This window comes from Salmo salar, chromosome 13 (assembly GCF_965601325.2).
Source record: "Salmo salar chromosome 13, fSalSal1, whole genome shotgun sequence".
Classification (NCBI taxonomy): Eukaryota; Metazoa; Chordata; class Actinopteri; order Salmoniformes; family Salmonidae; genus Salmo; species Salmo salar.
This window is the reverse complement of record NC_138303.1, coordinates 64,710,570-64,729,360: the sequence shown is the minus strand read 5'-3', so window position 1 is coordinate 64,729,360 and position 18,791 is coordinate 64,710,570. Positions and strand designations below refer to the sequence as shown.

Below are 18,791 nucleotides of genomic sequence, written 5' to 3'. Positions count from 1 at the left end.
CACACATCGACAACTGTCACCCTCGAAGCATCGTTACCCATCGCTCAAAAAAAGGCGCGACCCTTGCAGAGCAAGCGGAACAACTACTTCAAGGTCTCAGAGCGAGTGACGACACCGATTGAAACACTATTAGCGCGCACCCCGCTAACTAGCTGGCCATTTCACATCGGTTACATGTACTTACATACTTTGGAAAACTAAGGCTTTGAGGCATGATTAGCATGCTGCTAGGATTCATGTTAATTTTGAGGTATCATTTTACATTTTTATTTACAAAACAGGCGCTTGTCACATGTTCAGCCAGAACCACTTGAACCATCTTTTGACTACTGATGTCATTTGTTAGCACACAATGCTAACCTCTCCTCAACAAAGTCAATGAGGGGAGAGCTAGTTGTTGGCCTACGTCATCCTGCCTTGGGTATACTCCCTGTGGAATACGCTTCAGTGATATCCGGATATGGAAAGTCCCCAGACTTACATGGGAAGATTTGCAGAAGCCCGGAGAGAGAGTGCAAAATCACCCTATGAGCCAGTTGTACACTGATGCTCTGTGGGCTAGTTAGCACAATGGCAAGCCTCTAACCCCAATTGCTGATTACATAGCACTTAGCCCAACTATGTGGTATAAAACACTCACAAAACCTATATAGCTTGCCATTATACAATCCACACTATTATGGTACTATCATACGGGTGCTGGTATCCACCGAAACTTCCAAACGTACACATACCTTAGGCTAGAAACTGTATGGCATACATCTAGCCTCCACCACTGCCCACAAAGTCCTCAGTTGATGCTTTTTTTTTTACCCCTATGATATGATGCAGCATCTACTATGGCAAACAGTGACGTTTTAAAAAATTTATTCAGCCAAAAGAAAATGTTTCGCTTAAACATGGGTGATTTCCTCATGTTGACAGGTTGTTTCATTAATATGGACTGCAGGTCCCCGGATTATGTACAAAACGAAATTCATCAAGGGAACGCAAAATTGTGTGCAGTCCATCTTTAACCTTAGTTAAAGAGTGCAGTAAAGGTAAATGAGAGAACAGAAAAACAGTTCCGTTTTTGTATAAAAGTTTATACAGTTAAAATTCTAAACGTTACACGAAGAGAGAACACAAAACAGAAACACCATTGAAGGAACATGGGTGATTTTTTAAAATATTTTTCTTCCAACAATGTTCTTACCAACAATATCAACTACAAAGTGCTAATTCATCAAGGCTTACTACAAGCACTTTATCATTTACATTTGTGTTATTTAGCATGCACGTGCCCACTATAAACAAACGGTATGTGTACAGTTATGTCATGTATTAAAATGTACCTTAAAAAACAACAAAAGGCTTTGCCAATCAAAAATGGTGTTCAACAAATACCGCTATGCAAGCACAATGAATCAGCATAATTACAGCAAGGTCAGTCCAACTTCCTCTACTTATTTTGTTGAGTTAAGTAGATGCACATTCTTAAAATGTGGTCATGTTTCAGGCTAGGTCCCATTTCCAGTTTAATATTGTCTTGCTATAAAAGTGTTAAATAAAGTTTTAAATAAATGACCAGAAGAGCCACATCAACTTTTTAAGCTCCTGAACACAGCATTGCTTTACTAAAATGCCAATTCAGTGAATACAAAATGTCCACTTCGAAATTATCAAAAAACATTGTCCTTTTTTTCCTGGATGCAGTTCCTGGTCAACTTCACCTGTACACAAGGCAGCCATTCAGCTTAGCTAGGGTTGACTTAGGTCTCTCTTCGATTCCCTTTGACTCTTAAATAAAATAAAATAAAAAATTCCCTTCTTTCCAGGCCTTTAAGTTCTTCACAAAGCCTTATCTGACATCATCCAGGCATATTTATGAAGTTGCTGCTCAATGAAATAAAAAATAAAAAAACAGAAAAGTCCTTGCGCAGTTATCACACATTTGTGTCCGCTTGATGTTTAGTCCTTAGGTAACCATGATGACACAGTCATGATCATTTCCAAATCTTCCCTGTCACACCAAGATCATCCCCTTCACACCAAAGCCACAACGTCATTCCCGTCACAAGTGATGGTGTCACTGGGACTGGTCGGGGCAGCCCTCCTCCATGGGGCTGACAGCGGTGGCCTCGTCGTTGCTGCTGTCCACCTCCTGCTCCATGATGCTCTCCTCGTCCAGCCGCTGGCTGGTGTAGTCTGTGATCTCCAGGAAGCCGCTAGGCTCCACCACCACGTTGGACTGACTGGAGTCTGGCATGATGGAGTACTGAGGGATCACCTGGGGAGTGGAGTAGCGCATGTTTAGCTTTTATTGATGATAGATGTTTAAAGCTGAGATGATGAGTGGTGTTCTATAAAAAGCTATGTTTCAGAAATGTTTATCATATGTCTCACAGCAATTTACCTCAATGACGTCCATGTTCTCTTTGCTCTTGGCCGCTAGGCCCTGGATGCGGCTAAACTGGTCATGCAGGGGCTTGGAGTGGGACGAGTGATGCAGGGAGGCCCCTGAGCTGCTTATGACCGGGCCTGAGCCCCCAAGCGCCCCTGAGCCTCCCCCTGCCCCCAAGCCCTTTATGTAGGGGCTGCAGTCACTGGACGAGTCCACCACCATGGGCTCGGCGCTGGGGTCGATCTCTGCCTCCATCATGGAGATCTTAAGGATGTCCGAGACAGAGGGCTTCTCGCCACCGGACGAGCTTGAGCTGCTGGGCTCGGCAGGGACCAGCTTGGCAGTGGCCTCACCGCTGCTGGATACGGGCGGGGACTGGTGGCTGCTGCTACTGCCGAAGGTGATCTTGGTGACGCTGGCGCCCTGGGTGATGATTGGCGCCTGTGTTGGGAGAGAGAGGCAAAAACAGATGTGGTTGGAACCATAGAAATATAATTACTAAAACAGATATTGACATTCAAGTCAACATTTTGTAATGAGTGGACATGCAGCCATATTGAATGTACCCATGAGTGTTAGTCAAATTGCCATGGTCTGAAAGGGCTTTTCCCATTCTAGTAATTATATTTCTATGGTTGAAACTAGAGTAGGGCATGGGAAAACTAAAGCCCAGGTGCTCCTTTTGAAAGAAAAACAATGGGAATTTCTTTTCAGGTGGTCATAAGTGGAGGGCTTTGAAGGTTTTGTCAGGCTCCCTGCCCTGCTGTACAAATAACGATGATGTGATTGGAAGGGAATTGAGCATTGAGGCACGGTGCTCAGAGCTCCGTCTTATCTTTTTTATCTTAAAGGCATATCAAGGGACAGGTGCTGTGAATAAGCACAGGATTAACACGTCTTATTTCTGTATGGAATGGGAACTATGTACATCTGTGTATTGCAAATGCTTTTAAATGCGCAGGACAAAATCCATCTCGAGGGCAAATAAAGTTTAAATGAAGTTCTATTCTAAAGCATTATGGCACAACGCATCTGACTATTGATGATCCACTTTGTCAACCGGATCTGTCCCGGACAAATAAAATGTCAAAATAAATCAAATAGGCACATGACCCTGGATGTGCATCAAAGAGGGAGGGTACTCACCTGGCTTGTGGCAGGAGTCTTGTCTGCACCCACCGGGTGGTGGGCCTGTAATGGCGGCGGCTGGGACAGCTGTGTGTGGATGGGCCTGTGGTGGGAGGTGGGCGCCTGCTGCAACTTGGGGAGCTGGGGGGTGAGTGAGGGAGGCTTGGTGGGGGTGCCCAGGCTTGCCAGCTGGGGAGATCCCAAGGCAGAGGAGGGTCTCTCCTTCAGGCTCTGCCCTGGAGCCTGAGGCTTGGGCTGGTACTGCTCTTGGAGCTGGGGTGGCTTCTTCGCCACTGTGGCGGTGGAAGGCAGGCTCATCTGGGGCTTGCTGTGTAGCTGTGGGGGTGGGGTTTGGGTGGAGTGGGGTATGTGTCTGCCCTGCTCCAACTGGGGCGCCAGGTGTGACTGGCTTTGGTGGTGGGGGTGTGTGTGGGGCTGGGGGGCGGGGGGCTGGGCTGCAGCGGGTTGGATAGAGCGGTAGAACAGGCCCGTCTGGGGGTCCAGGGTGTCCCCCTCCAGTTCGCCCTCCTCCATCCCAGTCTCCTCCGCCTGCTTACTGTGGATCAGCTGGCCCGCCGAAGCCTGGAATAACAATGTACATTGAGACTAGTGTCACAAGTCAAAGAAACTAATGCATACCAGAATATATAATACTGGTAGATGGATAGATAGATATATGCATATTGATACACTGGAACACTTACCCAGTGAACAGTGGGATCATATGACAGTGAGATAATGAGTATAACATCCACTATCTATAAACTATACAATTTGGAAAAAAAATATTTTGATAAAAAAAACATAGGTGAAGAAGAATACAAAGACTGACAAGGTCATGCATTCTAGGTAGGCATTTCTCTCACCAGTTGGACAATGCGTGTGACGGTGACTGTAGAGGAGGTAGGGATGGAATTAACCACCACGGGGGTGTGACTGGTGTTTTGCGAGGGCGCCCCCTGCTGCTGGCTAGCGGACATGACCATGTCCTCCAAGCCTCCAGAGGACGGTCCGGCCCTGCTGGCTTTACCTGCACAAAGTTAGACAGTCATACACATGGAATAAAACTAATCGACATGAAATGCATCACTTCGAGCCATTCCTTAGTGAGCATGGGGAAGTACCGAACAGCCTGTTGTTTTTTCACTTAGCTAATTTTAGCCGGGTTAGGGCGGAGGCAACAATTGTGTGTAAACCCCTGAAGAATACATGAGCAGAAAATTGCATTATTTTACATCCATGGTGTAATACCTTTATTAAGTGGTGACTAAGTATGATATACTTCAATGTATTTAACAACACATTGTGAACAACATCCATTTAGGGCCGAAACACTTCTGGTTTTCATCCTCTCCTAATAGGGGACTAATTCAGACCTGGGACACCTAGTGAGAGCAATTCACTACTAGGTATAAACAAAAAACAGAAGTGTTTCGACACTCCAGGACCGGAATTGAACAGCCCTGCTCGATATAGTGCACTACTGTATAGGGTGCCATTTGGGAAATACTGAGTGGTCAGGTCACGTACCGGCAGTGATATATTTAATGGGTGGTTCAGCCTCTACAGTGGACATCTCGGGGGAGCCAAGGGCCTGCTGCTTCTTCTCCTGGGCCAACTGAAGGGGAACAGCCATCTGGCTCAGGTCTATGGTTTGCTGCCTGGGCTTGGCCTCCCCTTTCTCCTTCACTGTGCGGGCAATAGAGATTGATAGTGACAATCATCTCATAACCTACTCCATTTATATTGGAGGGAAGTGGGGTGACAAAGTACTGTCGCTTATATGGGAATTAGAGTTCGGAGCAGTCTGAAAACTCAGGTGTCGGGAGCTGGGACTATCGTCCCAAGTTCAAGTTTAATTGTCACATGCACAAGTACAGTGAAATGCTTAAATTGCATACTCTATCCAACAGTGCAGTAATCAATATCAAAACATACATACATACATACATACATACATACATACATACATACATACATACATACATACATACATACATACATACATACATACATACATACATACATACATACATACATACATACATACCATTCGGAAAGTATTCAGACCCCTTGACTTTTTCCACTTTCTTACATTACAGCCTTATTCTAAAATGTATTAATAGTCCCCCCCCTCAATCTACACACAATACCCCACAATGACAAAGCAAAAATATCTTTGCAAACGTATGAAAAATAGAAAACTGAAATATCACATTTACATAAGTATTCAGACCCTTTACTCAGTACTTTGTTGAAGCACCTTTGGTAGCAATTACAGCCTCAAGTCTCCTTGGGTATGACACTACAAGCTTTGCACACCTGTAATTGGGGAGTTGCTCCCATTCTTCTCTGCAGATCATCTCAAGCTCTGTCAGGTTGGATGGGGAGCATCACGACACAGCTATGTTCAGGTCTCTCCAGAGATGTCTGATCGGGTTCAAGTCCGGGCTCTGGCTGGGCCACTCAAGGACATACAGGGACTTGTCCCGAAGACACTACTGCTTTGTCTTGGCTGTGTGCTTCGGGACATTGTCCTGTTAGAAGGTGAACCTTCGCCCCAGTCTGAGGTCCTGGAGCAGGTTTTCATCAAGGATCTCTCGGGACTTTGCTTCTTTCATCTTTCCCTTGATCCTGACTAGTCTCTCAGTCCCTGTCGCTGAAAAACATCCCCACAGCATGCTGCTGCCACCACGGTTCACTGTAGGGATGGTGCCAGGTTTCCGCCAGATGTGATACTTGGTATTTAGGCCAAAGAGTTCAATCTTGGTTTCATCAGACCAGAGAATCTTTCTCACTCTGGCCGGGCGGCCAGCTCTAGGAAGTATCTTGACGGTTCCAAACTTCTTCCATTTAAGAATGATGGAGGCCACTGTGTTCTCTGGGACCTTCAATGCTGCAGAAATGTTTTGGTACCCTTCCCCAGATCTGTGCTTCGACACAATCCTGTCACGAAGCTCTACGGATAATTCCTTCAACCTCATGGCTTGGTTTCTGGTATGACATGCACTGTCAACTGTGGGACCTTAAACAGACAGGTGTGTGCCTTTCCAAATCATGTCCAAAAAATTGAATTTACCACAGGTGGACTCCAATCAAGTTGTAGAAACATCTCAAGGATGATCAATGGAAACATGATGCACCTGAGATCAATTTCGAGTCTCATAGCAAAGGGTCTGAATACCTACAGTTGAAGTCGGAAGTTTACATTCACTTAGGTTGGAGTCATTAAAACTATAGCTATAGTTTTGGCAAGTCGGTTAGGACATCTACTTTGTGCATGACACAAGTGATTTTTCCAACAATTGTTTACAGACAGATTATTTCACTTAAAACTCATTGTATCACAAATCCAGTGGGTCAGAAGTTTACATACACTAAATTGACTGTGCATTTAAACAGCTTGGAAAATTCCAGAAAATGATGTCATGGCTTTAGAAGCTTCTGATAGGCTAATTGACATAATTTGATTCAATTGGCGGTGTACCTGTGGATGTATTTCAAGGCCTACTTTCAAACTCAGTGCCTCTTTGCTTGACATCATGGGAAAATCAAAAGAAATCAGTCAAGACCACAGAAAACAATTGTAGACCTCCACAAGTCTGGTTCATCCTTGGGAGCAATTTCCAAACGCCTGAAGGTACCACGTTCATCTGTACAAACAATAGTACGCAAGTATAAACACCATGGGACCATGAAGCCGTCATACCGCTCAAGAAGGAGACACGTTCTGTCTCCTATAGATGAACGTACTATGGTGCGAAAAGTGCAAATCAATCCCAGAACAACAGCAAAGGACCTTGTGAAAATGCTGGAGGAAACAGGTACAAAAGTATCTACATCCACAGTAAAACGAGTACTATATCGACATAACCTGAAAGGCCGCTAGGCAAGGAAGAAGGCACTGCTCCAAAACCGCCATAAAAAAGCCAGACTACGGTTTGCAACTGCACATGGGGACAAAGATCGTACTTTTTGGACAAATGTCCTCTGGTCTGATGAAATAAAAATGTATCTGTTTGGCAATAATGACCATCGTTATGTTTGGAGGAAAAAGGGGGAGGCTTGCAAGCCGAAGAACACCATCCCAACCATGAAGCACGGGGGTGGCAACATCATGTTGTGGGGGTGCTCTGCTGCAGGAGGGACTTATGCACTTCACAAAATAGATGGCATCATGAGGCAGGAAAATGATGTGGATATATTGAAGCAACATCTCAAGACATCAGTCAGGAAGTTAAAGCTTGGTCGCAAATGGGTCTTCCAAATGGACAATGACCCCAAGCATACTTCCAAAGTTGTGGCAAAATGGCTTAAGGACAACAAAGTCAAAGTATTGGAGTGGCCATCACAAAGCCCTGACCTCAATCCCATAGAAAATTTCTGGGCAGAACTGAAAAAGCATGTGCGAGCAAGAAGGCCTAAAAACCTGACTCAGTTACACCAGCTCTGTCAGGAGGAATAGGCCAAAATTCCCACAACTTATATGTTTTTTCACTTTTTTGTCCTGAATACAAAGTGTTATGCTTGGGGCAAATCCAATACAACATATTACTGAGTACCACTCTCCATATTTTCAAGCATGGTGGTGGCTGCATCATGTTATAGGTATGCTTACCATCGTTAAGGACTGGGGAGTTTAACAGGATAAAAAAAATTAATGGAGGTAAACACAGGCAAAATCCTAGACAAAAGCCTGGTTCAGTCTGCTTTCCACCAGACACTAGGAGATTAATTCCCCTTTCAGCAGGACAATAACCTAAAACACAAGGCCAAATCTACATTGGAGGTGCTTACCAAGAAGACAGTAATTACTCCTGAGCAGCCAAGTTACAGTTTTGACATACATTTTCTTGAAAATCTATGGCAAGAAATGAAAATTGTTGTCTAGTAATGATCAACAACCAATTTGACAGAGCTTGAATTTTGAAAATAATAAAATGGGTAAATGTTGCACAATCCATTTTTTTTTTTTTACATGTTTACCAATGATTCTGTATCTCTCCCTTTGAAAGGATTTCTGAGGCAGGTGCCTTAGGAGAGCAGTTATTGAGACTGTACTATACAGTATAAAGGTACCCGGATCCGGCTGTTAAGGGCGCCCCCAAATTAAGTAAGGCCTGGCCATTTTGTTTATTTTTACCCTAACACCCACAAACAGCCCACCTGGTATGAATATTTGTTAGTAGTGTTAATACCGTTTGATTAATTGCGGGGTCTTTTTATTTGCTTTTAGTGGGTTTTTCATGGGTTAGAAAGATGCCCCTTAAAAGGGCACAGGAATGACATTTTAGTAGGTATCTATTATCCGAGTTTTGGTTGCACACGTGTAAATTCTCTTGATAAGAAATGTACTAAAAATCCAATGTAAACCTGGTACACTAAATGTTTCAAATGTCTTTAAATAATGGGTCTGAAGTACCGGGAAAGAAACTCACTTAATGGGGTTGAATGACCTCTGACTTCAGTTCTGACTTCCTGGTGAGGCCTGATCACCCTCACTAGAAAAGCTAGAGACATTGGGTGACATTTAAATGTAATATGTAAACACTGAAAATTAGGAAGAAGTTTATAATTTATCAACAGTCCTATGTGTGATTCAGACCACGAGAAGGAGAGAGTGCTGCCCCTGAATGAAGGAAACCTGTCTCTAGTCTATTTTACTTTGAATAGCGGTTAGTTAGAACGCAAGAATGCTTATTTTTGCGAGACTGACCTTAAAAGGTCATGTCTCGTTTTGTTTAGAATTTTCTCAATACAAAAAACATATGGCTGAGACGCAAAGAAAATTCAAGGAGAGGGGGTACAAAATGGTCAGATTAATACTGCCATTGAGAAAATTCTAAACAAAACATGACCTTTTTCAAGGTCAGTCTCGCAAAAATAAGCATTCTTGCGTTCTAACTACCCCGCTATTCAAAGTGCTCTGAACAAATTAAAGGAATCGTTCAAACATTGGCACGTTCTAAGATCTGATGACAATATCAGTAATGTGTTTTCGGACCTTCTCTTGGTCGTATTCTCGCGGGGCAGAAACCTCAGAGATCAATTGGTAAACTCTGATTTACCACCTCAAGATATCCCTGCACAACGTGTATTTGTGCCCCTACTGGATGGAAACTACAAGTGTAATGGCTGTGCTCAATGTAATGGCACTTATAAATGTAGATCCTTCAAACACCCCCAAACAGGGAAACAGATCCCAATAAAAGGTGTTATCACGTGCTCCACTAAGGCAGTTATCTTATAACTTGTCCTTGTGGTAAAAAAATATGTGGGTAAAACAAAGCGCAAATTAAAAGTACGTATCTAGGAGCATCGTAGCACCATTAGGTGCAAAAACTCGACTTACCCAGTTGCGGTCCACTTTTTGGAAGAAAACCACTTGATTTCGTCACTACGTTATATTGGCATCGAAAATGTCACCGTCCCTAGGAGAGGGGGTGACTGACAACTTATTGTTAAAACCAGAGGCTGCCTGAATCTTTAATTGAAAGACCCTTGCTCCCTTCAGTCTCAATGTAGACTGATCTTTTTTAATTTTTTATTTATTTCACCTTTATTTAACCAGGTAGGCAAGTTGAGAACAAGTTCTCATTTACAATTGCGACCTGGCCAAGATAAAGCAAAGCAGTTCGACAACATACAACAACACAGAGTTACACATGGAGTAAAACAAACAGTCAATAATACAGTAGAAAAATAAGTCTATATACAAAGTGAGCAAATGAGGTGAGATAAGGGAAGTAAAGCAAAAAAGGCCATGGTGGCAAAGTAAATACAATATAGCAAGTAAAACACTGGAATGGTAGATTTGTAGTAGAAGAAAGTGCAAAGTAGAAATCAATAATGGGTGCAAAGGAGCAAAATGAATAAATACAGTAGGGGAAGAGGTAGTTGTTTGGGCTAAATTATAGATGGGCTATGTACAGGTGCAGTAATCTGTGAGCTGCTCTGACAGCTGGTGCTTAAAGCTAGTGAGGGAGATAAGTGTTTCCAGTTTCAGAGATTTTTGTAGTTCGTTCCAGTCATTGGCAGCAGAGAACTTGGAAGGAGAGACGGCCAAAGGAGGAATTGGCTTTGGGGGTGACCAGAGAGATATACCTGCTGGAGCGCGTGCTACAGGTGGGTGCTGCTATGGTGACCAGTGAGCGGAGATAAGGAGCCAGTGGGTTTGGCGACGATTTTGAAGCGAAGGCCAACCAACGAGAGCGTACAGGTCACAGTGGTGGGTAGTATATGGGGCTTTGGTGACAAAACGGATGGCACTGTGATAGACTGCATCCAGTTTGTTGAGTAGGGTATTGGAGGCTATTTTGTAAATGACATCACCGAAGTCGAGGATCGGTAGGATGGTCAGTTTTACGAGGGTATGTTTGGCAGCATGAGTGAAGAATGCTGAAGCCATTCTTGTGATTGTGATTTTGCTATTGTAAAATGTTTGTAGACTTATGTAGCCAACTTGTATCTATGATCGTACGCTATCCATTTATGTTTTTTGTATGCTATTTTAATATATGAGAATTAACCAATGATATCAGGCAACACCCGGCCATGATTACAGACACCTGTGTGTCTTTTGACACTATATAAATGAGTCATCCCGCAGTGTTTGTCATTATACCCCGATGAAGACAGCTTGTCTGTCGAAACGTTGGACATAAATATTTAGCATCTGAGCTCCTAGAGTGTACGGCTCGCCTTTACTTTTTTAAGCGTTCCATTCCGTGAGCCAGCACCTCTCCTAAATAGGTGTTTGTTTCTTTCGCCTCCAGAAGTAATAATTTGTCATACAGTGAATAATTTGTCTGGATTTCCTGAATCAGAAATGCCCTAAACTAAACCATTGTTTTGGTCTGTCCGCTCTCAAGGTTATGGTGAAGGTGACCACAGATGGTATCTAGATGCATGGAAGGGATAATTTGACCAAGAACAGTGTGAGCCTCACCCCCTCTAACCGCCTGAAGTAATGGCAACAATGGCGTTCACTATGGTCCTTCACCACTTCTACCTGAAACCTGAGTCCGAGCCAGCAACATGTGCACAGTATCCAGTCGAAGCACTCTCAGGAGTGCGACATGAGATCACGTGCAGTGAGCATGGAGAGATCCCGTCCTAACTTCTCTCATGCGGCTGTTGTACTGGTCGGAAAATGGACAAGACATAATGGACTGTAAAATATGGTGGTGGCTCAGGTGAGAGATTTGTCTGCTTGGGGAAATCAGATTATTCCCCAGATATCGGAATCAGGATATTATCAAGGGCCATCCACTCGGACGAACTGAAACACTATCTGAAGAAGAAAATGAAGAAACGGCAGAAGAATGAGTGCCGGGAGGGAGAGGGGTGGTCAACTGCGCCCGTGATTGATTCAGGCTTGTCCAAAATTGTTTATTTGGGGGTATCAGGTTGATTGTAGAGGTCTGCACACCACAAAATGTATAGTAATTTAAACAAAAAATGCATTGAGATCCCGATCTGTCATTAACATGCCACTCGCAACAAAAGCTCCAGCTGAAATATCATTGGCAGAATCCATAAATTAAATTGTGTAATGAAGCATATGTATAACTGCATGAAGCGAAGGTCTTAAGTTATATTTAGTTGCTATATTTATAATCATATTTTTTCAATTGTATTATATATGCAACAAATTGTGCCAATGCACCACACAACCACTTAACAAATCATACAGACTTTGTGCACAAAAATATCATGGTTTGCGTTTAACACCACAATACATATAACTATATATATAACTATATATATAACTATCTCTTTCCAGTCATCAAATTGCTGCTACAAAATCTATATTGATCGATTGATTTTATTTGTTAGTAAAATATTTATAAAAATGTTATTAAAAATAAATAAAAAAATACCTTATTTATATAAGTATTCAGACCCCTTGCTATGAGACTCGAAATTCATCTCAGGTGCATCCTGTTTCCATTGATCATCCTTGAGATGTTTCTACAACTTGTTTGGAGTCCACGTGTGGTAAATTCAATTGATTGGACATGATTTGGAAAGGCACACACCTGTCTATATAAGGTCCCACAGTTGACAGTGCATGTCATAGCAAAAACCAAGCCATGAGGTAGAAGGAATTGTCCGTAGAGCTCAGAGACAATATTGTGTCAAGGCACAGATTTGGGGAAGGGTACCAAAACATTTCAGCAGCATTAACCTGTTGGGTCTAGGGGGCAGCATTTGCACGTCTGGATAAAAAAAATGTACCCGATTTAATCTGGTTACTAATCCTACCCAGTAACTAGAATATGCATATACTTATTATATATGGATAGAAAACACTCTAAAGTTTCCAAAACTGTTTGAATGGTGTCTGTGAGTATAACAGAACTCATTTGGCAGGCAAAACCCTGAGACATTTTCTGACAGGAAGTGGATACCTGATGTGTTGTATTGACTTTAAACCTATCCCATTGAAAAACACAGGGGTTTAGGAATATTTTGGCACTTCCTATTGCTTCCACTAGATGTCACCAGCCTTTACAAAGTGTTTTGAGTCTTCTGGAGGGAGATCTGACCGAACAAGAGCCATGGAACGGTGATGTCCCATTAGACACCTGGCGCGCTACTTCATGTTGGGTACCCTCGTTCCAATACGTTAGAAAAGAGTATGCATTCGTCCACCTTGAATATTATTCATGTTCTGGTTAAAAAAGGCCCTAATGATTTATGCTATACAACGTTTGACATGTTTGAACGAACGGAAATATATTTTTTCCCCTCGTTCATGACGAGAAGTCCGGCTGGCTTACATCATGTGCTAACGAGACGGAGATTTTTGGACATAAATGATGAGCTTTTTTGAACAAAACTACATTCGTTATGGACCTGTGATACCTGGAAGTGACATCTGATGAAGAGAATCAAAGGTAATGGATTATTTACATAGTATTTTCGATTTTAGATCTCCCCAACATGACGTCTAGTCTGTATCGCAACGCGTATTTTTCTGGGCGCAGTGCTCAGATTATTGCAAAGTGTGATTTCCCAGTAAGGTTATTTTTAAATCTGGCAAGTTGATTGCGTTCAAAAGATGTAAATCTATAATTCTTTAAATGACAATATAATATTTTACCAATGTTTTCTAATTTTAATTATTTAATTTGTGACGCTGACTTGACTGCCGGTTATTGGAGGGAAACGATTTCCTCAACATCAATGCCATAGTAAAACGCTGTTTTTGGATATAAATATCAACTTGATAGAACTAAAAATGCATGCATTGTCTAACATAATGTCCTAGGAGTGTCATCTGATGGAGATTGTAAAAGGTTAGTGCATCATTTTAGCTGGTTTTATGGTTTTGGTGACCCTGTCTTTGACTTGACAAAACATTACACACAACTCTTGTAAATGTACTGTCCTAACATACTCTAAATTTATGCTTTCGCCGTAAAACCTTTTTGAAATCGTAAAACGTGGTTAGATTAAGGAGATGTTTATCTTTCAAATGGTGTAACATAGTTGTATTTTTGAAAAATTTGAATTTTGACATTTATTTGGATTCAAATTTGCCGCTCTTGAAATGCACCTGCTGTTGATGGAGTGCACCACGGGTGGCACGCTAGCGTCCCACCTAGCCCCAAGAGGTTAAAGTTCCCCAAGAACACAGTGGCCTCCATCAATGGAAGAAGATTGGAACAACCAAGACTCTTTCTCGAGCTTGCCGCCCGGCCAAACTGAGCAATCGGGGGGAGAAGGGCCCTGGTCAGGGAGGTGACCAAGACCCCGATGGTCACTCTGACAGAGCTCTAGAGTTCCTCTGTGGAGATGAGAGAACCTTCCAGAAGGACATCCTTCTCTGCAGCACTCCACCAATAAGGCTTTTATGGTAGAGTGACCAGATAGAAGCCACTCCTCAGTAAAGGGCACATGCCAGCCCGCTTGGAGATTGCCAAAAGGCACCTAGGCACTAAGACCATGACAAACAAGATTCTCTGGACTGATGAAACCAAGATTGAACTCTTTGGCCTGAATGCCAAGCGTCACATCTGGAGGAAACCTGGCACCATCCCTACGGTGAAGCATGGTGGTGGTAGCATTATGCTGTTGGGATGTTTTTCAGCAGCAGGGACTGGGACACTAGTCAGGATCAAGGCACAGATGAACATTGCAAAGTACAGAGAGATCCTTGATGAAAACATGCTCCAGAGCGCTCAGGACCTCAGACTGGTGTGAAGGCTCACATTCCAACAGGACAATGACCCTAAGCACAGAGCCAAGACAATGCAGGAGTAGTTTCGGGACAAGTCTCTGAATGTCCTTGAGTGACCCAGCCAGAGCCCGGACTTGAACCCGGTCAAACATCTTTGGAGAGACCTGAAAATAGCTGTGCAGAAACGCTCCCCATCCAACCCGACAGAGCTTGAGAGGATATGCAAAGAAGAATGGGAGAAACTTCCCAAATACAGGTGTGGCAAGCTTGTAGCGTCATACCCAAGAAGACTTGAGGCTGTAAATCGCAGCCAAAGATGCTTCAACCAAGTACTGAGTAAAGGGTCTGAATAACTATACAAATGTGAACTTTAAATCCAACAGGTCCCAGACGTGCTCAATGGGATTGAGATCCAGGCTCGTCGCTGGCAGAACACTGAAATTCCTGTCTTGCAGGAAATCACACCCCCAGAATGAGCAGTCTGACTGGTGGCATTGTCATGCTGGAGGGTCATGTCAGGATGAGCCTGCAGGAAGGGTACCACGAGGGAGGAGAATGTCTTCCCTGTAACGCACAGCGTTGAGATTGCCTGCAATGACAACAAGCTCAGTCCGATGATGCTGTGACACACTGCCCCAGACCATGATGGACCCTCCACCTCCGAATCGATCCCGCTCCAGAGTACAGGCCTCGGTGTAACACTCATTCCTTCGACGATAAAGGCGAATCCAAACATCACCCCTGGTGAGACAAAACCGCGACTCGTCAGTGAAGAGCACTTTTTGCCAGTCCCGTCTGGTCCAGCGACGGTGGGTTTGTGCCCATAGTCGACGTTGTTGTCTGGTGAGGACCTGCCTTACAACAGGCCTTCAAGCCCTCAGTTCAGCCTCTCTCAGCCCATTGCAGACAGTCTGAGCACTGATGGAGGGATTGTGAGTTCCTGGTATAACTCGGGCAGTTGTTGTTGCCATCCTGTACCGTAGGTGTGATGTTCGGATGTACCGATCCTGTGCAGGTGTTGTTACACATGGTCTGCCACTGTGAGGACGATCAGCTGTCCGTCCTGTAGCGCTGTCTTAGGTGTCTCACAGTACGGACATCGGAATTTATTGCCCTGGTCACATCTGCGGTCCTCATGCCTCCTTGCAGCATGCCTAAGGCACGTTCACGCAGATGAGCAGGGACCCTGGGCATCTTTCTTTTGGTGTTTTTCAGAGTTAGTAGAAAGGCCTCTTCAGTGTTCTAAGTAACTGTGACCATAATTGCCTACCGTCTGTAAGCTGTTAGTGCCTTAACGACCGTTCCACAGGTGCATGTTCATTCATTGTTTACGATTCATTGAACAAGCATGGAAAACAGTGTTGAAACCCTTTACAATGAAGATCTGTGAAGTTATTTGGATTTTTACGCAATAACTTTGAAAGACAGGGTCCTGAAAAAGGGACGTTTCTTTTTTTGCTGAGTTTATATATATAAATAAAGAAAAGGAAGATAAGCTTAGGCCTATGCCCAGAGAGATAGAGATATGCCAGCGACATGCTATGACACCGACATGCATTTCTTTATGCTAGATGGCTACTGTGTCTGCGATACATATATAAACTTACAGGAGGTTAATTTGTACATTTTCAATCAGAATATTTTATATAAAGATAAGTATTATATTGTTCGATTTTAGGAGTAACTCAGGTAGGCCTGAAACATTCTTCGTCACCTCAAGTTCGACTGTGGTAGTCAATTGGAGTGCTGGTGCGCACTGCCTTCATATCACAGGTTTGCAGTAGCTAAAGCTTAATAGCCATACCAAACCTTTACAAATGTTTCTGAACTTTATTAGGGTAATATCAAAAGTAAGTCAATCCATTGTTTATAACGAATATAGGAGCAGGCTATAATATTGCGCAAACACAGCATGACAGTTAGAACTTAATTTGGCCAAAGAAAATGTCTCAACAGAATGAAATAGTTTAAACCTTCAAAAGTTCTGAACAGGATACAGTATATGGCAGCAATTACCAAAAAAGGCAAGTGCCTACCCTACCCAACAAATTACTGAAATAGGCTGATGTTATTTATTTTACAACAGACCCTTATAACCCATCTTGAACTAAATATGGAACAGACAATTAAAAATACAGATCTAATTTAATTTAGCCAATGAAAATGTCTCAACAAACAATTCTCAGACTGGATATTTTGCATTGCTTTGGTAAGACTCTTAGCTCTGTCTAAATTGTTATTTTGCTTTGTGTTAATTATTATAACGTATTTATTGAAATAGGCTATAGCAAATAGGAATATAAGCAATTTACTCAGAATGTCAACCATGTACTCCCCTGCTGTGCACTACCTGATCCAATTCTGATCGGAGTAATTGTTTGATAGTGATTTTGGGGTGATTTAAAAAAAATCGATATTCTGGATCTCCTTCAATTATTTGTTTTACTTGCCTCGGACAAGAGGACAAGTCATAATGTCGAGCCCTTTAGAGAGTATGTTAGAGTGTATGCTTAATGACTAAAATGTAATGTTGACATGAGAGAGAGTAGAGTTAGTGGCAGGGCCAATTCCAATTCAATAAATTCAGTTTGTGAATTGAAATGGAATTGACCCCAACCCTGGTAAGTGGCGTGATAGTTGCCATGATGACGACGGTCAGTCACCTGTGGTCTGCTGCAGTTCCAGCAGGGCCTTGATGGTCGAGGTGGCCGACTGGGACACGTCACCCGTAGACACGTCCCGGTAGATGATGGTTGGGCTGGACTCCACCGACACCTCATGCTGCTCGGCCCAATCCTGCCCCCTGGAGGAGATGATGTGCACTACGGACTGGGAGTCTGATCGAAGATGACAACCATTGCAATTCATGTTTTTTATCAAATTGGGTTCATTCCCTTTAGATTCCAGTCGATTTAGGCATGGCATTCAAGTAGAAGGAAATAACTGAAACAATTATATTATGTGAGTGGACCTTTTACCATTTGAAACTTGAAAGTGAAGGGAAATGTTGAACACTAGTGAGAATAGATACACTTTCATATTACGGCTGTAGTAACGGCTGTGTGAGACCACAATGCAAGAGCTATACACAGCAGTTTTAACTTGACCATGACTTATGTTCCCGTAATTAGCCTGCAGACTATATTACGGATTTCTTGCTCTGTGATGTGGAGTGATGCAACGTACCGTGACCGCTTCCGTGGGAGCCCTCGGCAGGCGGGGACCTGCCCTCAGCGATGGCACCCGACTCATCCTTGAGTGCCCTCTCCTGTGCGTAAGCCGGACCCGCATCGGCCACCCGGGACGCCTGCTGCAGGGTCTCGCTCACCAGCTGTCTGGTCTGCTCGCTCACAACCGCTGTTTGGAAGATGGGCTTGGGCTTGATTAGCACCTGGAGAGGCATAAAAGGTTAATAAACATTATTCAATATTACACACGTAGAATAGTCTCAGTGAATGGCACCAGGGACATTTTTTATTTTTTTTATTTGACTTTTTCCATAATGTAAAGCAGAGATGAGACCATTGTCAAGTGTCCTGGCTGGTGTTCCTTTTTTACATCATACAGTTAATTAATGTGCCTATATAAAGTAGTACAGACTTAATATCTTAAAGCTACAGCATTGATTTGTTGAATTATAGCTCCACTGACTTGATGTATTGGTAATTCAAGACAGAGATTTAAATATTAAGTAATTCAAATAACCAAATTCAACCTAGCTAATTTCCGATTTATACGAAATTGTCTGACTACAGAGGTAGCAAAACTGTACTTCAAATCTATGATACTCCCCCACTTAACATACTGCTTGACTAGTTGGGCCCAAGCTTGCTGTACAACATTAAAACCTATTCAGTCTGTCTACAAACAGGCTCTCAAAGTGCTTGATAGGAAGCCCAAGAGCCATCATCACTGTTACATCCTCAGAAAGCATGAGCTCCTGAGTTGGGAAAATCTTGTGCAATATACCGACGCATGTCTTGTATTCAAGATCCTAAATGGCCTGGCTCCCCCTCCACTTAGTATTTTTGTTAAACAGAAAACCCAAACATATGGCAGCAGATCCACAAGGTCTGCCATGAGAGGTGTCTG

General features: G+C 43.1%; 1 protein-coding gene across 5 annotated transcripts in view; it reads right to left on the bottom strand.

Annotated features, from left to right (window-relative positions):
• Positions 1-1,064: 1,064 nt before the first annotated feature.
• Positions 1,065-18,791, bottom strand: part of LOC106567549 (BRCA2-interacting transcriptional repressor EMSY) — a 54,197-nt gene continuing 36,470 nt past the window's right edge. For all 5 annotated transcript variants that reach the window (XM_014136993.3, XM_014136994.3, XM_014136995.3 and 2 more), the window contains 7 exons: positions 17,886-18,090; positions 17,363-17,536; positions 5,042-5,200; positions 4,378-4,541; positions 3,530-4,093; positions 2,396-2,824; positions 1,065-2,269 (listed from right to left, as the gene is read on the bottom strand). In XM_014136993.3, coding sequence (XP_013992468.2) covers positions 2,069-2,269; positions 2,396-2,824; positions 3,530-4,093; positions 4,378-4,541; positions 5,042-5,200; positions 17,363-17,536; positions 17,886-18,090 — 1,896 coding nt within the window. In that variant the 3' untranslated portion in view covers positions 1,065-2,068. The remainder of the gene's footprint in view (positions 2,270-2,395; positions 2,825-3,529; positions 4,094-4,377; positions 4,542-5,041; positions 5,201-17,362; positions 17,537-17,885; positions 18,091-18,791) is intronic.